Source organism: Lepidothrix coronata, unplaced genomic scaffold (genome assembly GCF_001604755.1).
Source record: "Lepidothrix coronata isolate B3197 unplaced genomic scaffold, Lepidothrix_coronata-1.0 Scaffold229, whole genome shotgun sequence".
Classification (NCBI taxonomy): domain Eukaryota; kingdom Metazoa; phylum Chordata; class Aves; order Passeriformes; family Pipridae; genus Lepidothrix; species Lepidothrix coronata.
Window position 1 is genome coordinate 1,061,391 of NW_016690409.1, and position 6,086 is coordinate 1,067,476.

The 6,086-nt window shown below is 40.8% G+C and overlaps 1 protein-coding gene across 1 annotated transcript in view; it reads right to left on the reverse strand.

The window, feature by feature from the left end:
- The window catches only part of DUSP3 (dual specificity phosphatase 3), a 7,917-nt gene extending 7,633 nt beyond the window's left edge, over positions 1–284 (reverse strand). The window contains exon 1 of the mRNA XM_017834071.1: positions 185–284. Coding sequence (XP_017689560.1) covers positions 185–249 — 65 coding nt within the window. The 5' untranslated portion in view covers positions 250–284. The remainder of the gene's footprint in view (positions 1–184) is intronic.
- Positions 285–6,086: the final 5,802 nt, after the last annotated feature.

The following is a 6,086-nucleotide window of genomic DNA, read 5'->3' on the forward strand; positions in this document are numbered from 1 at the left end:
GCCGGGGACGTTCCTGTTGGGGTGCCGAGGACGTTCCTGTTGGGGTGCCGGGGACGTTCCTGTTGGGGTGCCGGGGATGTTCCTGTTGTGGTGCCACTGGCAAGAGGAAGGGTCGGGGAGCCGGGGTCGTGTGAACGCGGGAGGCGGCTGAGACAGCTCCTTGTAACAAGCCTTCCCTTCTTACGTCTCAGGTGTTGATTTTAGAGTGAAGAAGATGGTGGTGGACGGCCATGCAGTACAGCTTGCCATATGGGTAGGTCTTCTTCCAGACGGATAGGGATAGGTTTGTTCTCGACAGACGTGCAAAGCTGCTTTCTGTGTTTTTCTTTCCCCCCTGCCCCCTTTCTTCCTCCTCCTTCCTTGCTCAAGTCTTCTGCATGTCGAGATTCTATATTTATGATGCAATGCATGAAAAATGTCTCTCATGATCTTACAGCAGCAGTTGCAGACAATGTCCTTTCAAAACTTTTCTAAAAGTTTCATTGGTCAAGGTTTGGGACTTCTTTCAACTCTAGTAGAGACTTTGGCTGCTCTTTCCTGCAGTTACAGAACTGGGTCTCTCAAAGGCTCTGTGAAGTGTTAAACTGCTGAAGATGGGAGGGTTCTATGCCTGGATGACCCAGAAGCACACCTAGGATGCAAGTTGAGTAAACTGCAGAAAAGTGATGTTCTGGGGGATGAGTTGGGTGATTTCCTGTAGGGGTTGTGCAGCTGTTCTGTGTATACTACACCAGAAACGGTCCAGAGGCTTTATTTTGGTTAAAATCATGCAAAAAAGTATACTTGGTCTTGAACTATTTAAAGGTTGGTTCAGATTTACTGCAAGACTTGAGCATTTGTCCTTTACTTCCTGATGCTGTATTTCCAGCATCTGCAAACTGTGAAATCAAACTGCAGCTGTGGGGTCCAGATTATTTATAATATAAAGCACCACATTTATTCTTCTAAGTGGAATGAAAGAGCTCCGGAAAGGAGAGATTTTATGTGTCTGGCCACAGGTATTTGAGAAAGAAAACCCCATTATTAATTAAGAAATTGAGACTGTTGGAAGCAGAGCACAAACGTGCTTTGGGCTGAGAGGGGGACAATGACACACCAGTCCGGTTGTACAGTGTTAAATAAAAACTTTAATGCATAAACAGTGTGCTGAAGGCAAAAAGAGGCTTCTGCTTTAGTGTCCATGTGTGTGTAGAAGCCTAAGATTATGATCTCTTTAGCAGCAATAATTTGAATGAAGTAAATATATTGCCAACTTTAGGGGTTTTTTTTAAACAAAAAATAAATAAATAAATTCCAATATAGGTGTTAGTCTATCAATTGTAAACTGTACCTAAAAGTAAATAAAGGTTTTTTTTAAAAAAATCATATTTGTGTGATTTTTTCCCCCTCCTTATTGTTTGTTCTGAGGGTTTTTTTGAGTTTCATATTGCACTTAGTAGCTCACTTATTCGAGAGAGTAAGTGTGACATAGTGCAGTAACGATTAAGTGAAACTACTGATTTTAAATTTCTTATCTGCTTAGACTCATAGCAGTCTTGAAGTAGTTCTTTCTAGCTGGATTCTTCTTCCCTGTGGTGTGGAGGAGCAAAGGGAGATGTTTGGAATTACTGTGTCTCCTTTCCTGCAGTGTTTCTCACTGGAAAACCTGTTACTCCTCCCCTCATTCAGTTCAGCTGGTTTTTAACTGATCAAGCCCAACTGCATGGCTGCTTGCCTTTTATGAATTTCTCTAGAGTCCTTTTGGTTTTCTTACTGTCTCACTCCTGTTTCAGGTGTCTGCTTCTTGCTTTAACCTTCAGTCAGATCCTCTCCACGCTTTTCTACCCCTCCTTAACCATTTTCTGTTGCTGCTGGTGGTGTTTCCTGACAGCTTTGCTCATTCTCATGTCTTAATGGTTTCGTGTATCCTTAGTGGTCAGGAAAATTTTAAATTTGCTCATCTTGTGTAGTTTAAAATGCGCTTTTTTTTTTTTGTTTGTTTTAAATGTATTTGATTTTGTATTTGGTTTCTTTTCCCCCCCATCCCCACTGTAGGACACGGCAGGACAGGAGCGCTTTCGGACACTGACTCCCAGTTATTACCGAGGAGCTCAAGGGGTTGTTTTAGGTACGAAGCACATGGAACAAAAAAAACATGATTACAAAAGTTGTGGTCTTTGTTTACTCCTAAATGTGCATGATCTTACAAAAGGAGGTTATCTGAGAGAATCAGAGGAATGCTTATATGTTTTTTACAACATTTTTACTGCTCAGACACTGAGTATGCAAAACCACTGGCAGGAAGCAGCGCTGCTTAAAAATATTTTAAATTAAAAAAAACCAGAGATGTCACACTGTAAGGTGTTGAGTGGATGAATTATTAGCTTTGTAGTTATTACTTCAGTGGTTTTCTGGTAATAAGACAAATTGGGGGTTGTGTTGTGTTCTCTTCCCCATGAGGTTTTTACTTTTTTTCTTCCCCCAGAAACTATTAATGTGATTATGCTGACTTGAGGTTTGTACACAGGTAATGGATGGCCAGGCCCTTTCTGTGTGACAACAGCAATTAGAAAACGAAAGGACTCTCAATTTCAGGGTTTGTGAAAGCTGAACACCTTGCTGTACAAAATATTCTGACTGTGATTCAGCTTTTTAAACCTCAGTCGTTTACATGAATGCAGTTAAGAAGTTACCAGTGCCCAGAAGTTGCTTTTTACTCAGTCCATGTTTTTAGCAGGAGCACATGCATGTAGTTACACATGAAATGAGGTGGCAAAACACCTATTTTAAAATATTCTGTGTGGCCCAGTGCAGAACTACCAACAGGCAGAAGATTTCATTGGCAAGTCTGATTTTCACTCACTGAGGTGCTTGTGTTCTGTAACCCAGAGTGACTTGGGGTGAGCACAGCAGGGGTGTTCCAGCTCTGGGAAGAGGATATGGTTTATGTCTCTTTCTGTAATTCCCTAATACTGGGTTTTTTTTCAGGGCAGTAGTTAGGTAGTGTGGACTAAGTTCTAAGTGAACATTGTTCAAGACTTTACGGCTGTTAAGCATCTTTTCCTCTGTTACCAGTGTACGATGTTACAAGAAAAGACACTTTCACAGGACTAGAAAGTTGGCTGAAGGAGCTGGAAATCTATACCTCCAAAAGCAACACTGTGAAGATGTTGGTTGGCAATAAAACTGATAAGGTCAGTTTAGGAATGCATCCTTTTACATTATTCCCCAGATTGCTTACTCCTGATAGAGTATAAATGGGAGATAAAATGCAGTAGGTGACACATCTGTTGTGTGAGGAGGTGATATGCTCTGTAACTGAGATGGGCAGGCTCCACTTATGACCTCATTATAAAAGCAGGTATTGTTAAAGATTTTAATGTGGCTGTGAGGTGCACTGGTTGCTCTTTGTTTCTGGGGTGTTTTGACATACTTAGATGCCCGTTGTACAGTGAGATGCTTCACTCTTGCTTTACAAGAGGTTTTCAGTATGGCTATCCTGAATTAGGTTCTCTTCTGCCCCCTTCCAAATCTGCCCAGATTTCAGTTTCAGAACCTTTTCATATACCTTTTTGGCTACTTGCCTACTGAAATCTCCTTTCTGGAGATGTATCTTGCTCCTGGTTGATTCAGAACACAGCAACACGGTCATTTCCTACTGATGTGGCACCAGGTGTGATTCCTGGAGCTGTCCTGTGCAGGGCCAGGAGCTGGACATGGATGATCCCTTCCAACTCAAAGAGATCCTGATTTGATGTTGCTACTGTTCAATTTGACCCTGTAAGAGCTGGCCTAGCAGTAAGCTGCCTGTAGAGTGGGAAAATCTACTTGATTACTACACATTGCAGACATTTCTTTTTCTTTTCAACACAACCTCGCTTCTGCAGTGGTGCTTTTCCAGGTACTTCCTAAAAGGGGCAAGTGTAGCTTATTTTAGCCATGTTCTTCATTTGTCTCTGCAGCCTGATCGTGAAGTAGAGAGGAAAGAAGGACTCCAGTTTGCTAAGAAACGCTCCTTGCTTTTTATAGGTATGCACCTCTGTGACAAAACCTTCTCTATTTCTGTGTTTATTTTGGGATTGCTAAGCATGAACAAAGTGTACAATTGTGTTTCAGGCTGATGGGTTGATCTGCCTTTTTTTTAGCACCTGTTTATGGGGGTTCCTTTTGCTGCATTAGTTCATATGGATGGATGTAGGCTCCAACTTTTTGGATGCTCTGCCTTGACTGCAACTAGAAGCACTTTTCTCTGGAACAATTTACTGCATATACTATATAGGCATGAATTTTATATTCTCTGGAAGCTAGGAGAATGCATTTCTGTTTACCCTATTCAGCTTAAGTGTACCTTTAATAGATAATGGAGAGGAAATTGGCTCATTAAAAAAAAAAAAATCACATCAACTCGCTGGTCCCAAAATAACTTTTTTGCAAAGTGGAAATATACTCCCTGCAAATAAGGTAAAATATTTTTTCCCCCCTCCACCAGAGACCAGTGCCAAGACACAGGATGGAGTGCAACATGCCTTTGAGGAACTAGTCAGAAAGATCCTGCAGACCCCAAGTCTTTGGGATAAAAGCACAGAGAAACGGGGAGTCCAGCTAATGGAATCTTCAGCACAGCAGCAGAAAAGTTTATGTGGTACATACTGTCCACTTTCTTAAATCTACAGGTGGCTGTTCTGCCTGAATGGAGGGGACCTGAAAAAAAAAAAAAGGGGGGGTGTGGGTGGGTTCCAAGCACTAATCTGTGCCATGTTTGACCTGCCACCAGCTGTGCAGCTCCAAAACACAAACTGGGTAGCAAAATACATTTGTGTTCATTAACAAAATCCAATTTCTCCTTCCCTGATGCACAACTGCTATCTGCAGATATTTTTCTGGTAACTCTGAGATTTTTTCAGTATTCAGTGATAGTGCTGCTTAGAGTGTTGTGCTCTTGCTCTATGGCAGTCAACGTGGACTTTTTCTGGAATTCCTGCCTTAGCAGAAATAAGGTAGTATTCCAGTTTGGAATGTTGAAAAACTTCTCTTCCCTGGCCTGGCATGGGAGTTTTAGGCACCCATTTTAGGCACCCAAGTTCCCTTAAATGTAGTGAACAGTCAGGAGTTACCCTGAGCAGTGGTCATAGTTTGCTGATCTTAAAAAGTCAGAATTGCTACCTGTCCCCAGACAGTGAGCTGACTTATTACTTAATTTTAGGGTTGTCATGAAAATGTGTATCTATTAACATTTGGCAGGAAAATCCCCCACTTCCTGTGCAGTGCACTGTTCATGCAGTACCTAATAGGTTACCCTCTGCTGCTCTTAAATACTTTGTACCTGGGATCAGGGGTGAAATGGAGCCATCCTTTTGGACTGGCTCACACTGGGGGTCCTTTTTGCAGCCAGGGTGGTTCTCTGCAAACTCACATTCCTGTCCTCACTCAGCAACTGCAGGGCTCCAACTAAATTTAATAGAAAATGTGCTGGCTATGGAAGACTTTCTGTTGCCAATCCCATTATGAATTTATCTTTTTACCTTTTACACCTATCTTGGTATTTTAAGTTTTTAGTTATTGTAACTTAAGGTGGACCTTGTATGTAACTTGCCTTGCTTCTCTTAATGCAAATAGTTCCTACTATTAGGCTATCTTTGATCTTAAAACAAACATGCAGCTTTATTTACTGCTAGTCATTCAAAATATTTTAAGATGTTAAGATGGCAACCTTGCTTTAAATAAATTCTGACCCTTAGTTTTCTTTAAATTAAATAAACCTGCTTGTAACCTGCAATCACAGATCTAGGGTAAGATTAATCTGCTCACTTCATAATTTGAAATGCTGCTCCTGAAACAGTTTTTAANCTTAAAACAAACATACAGCTTTATTTACTGCTAGTCATTCAAAATATTTTAAGATGTTAAGATGGCAACCTTGCTTTAAATAAATTCTGACCCTTTGTGTCTTGCAAACTATAAAAACCTGCTTGTAACCTGCAATCACAGATCTAGGGTAAGATTAATCTGCTCACTTCATAATTTGAAATGCTGCTCCTGAAACAGTTTTTAAAATATTACACTTATTTAAATATTACATGGTATGCATTTGGAGAAGATGGATATGT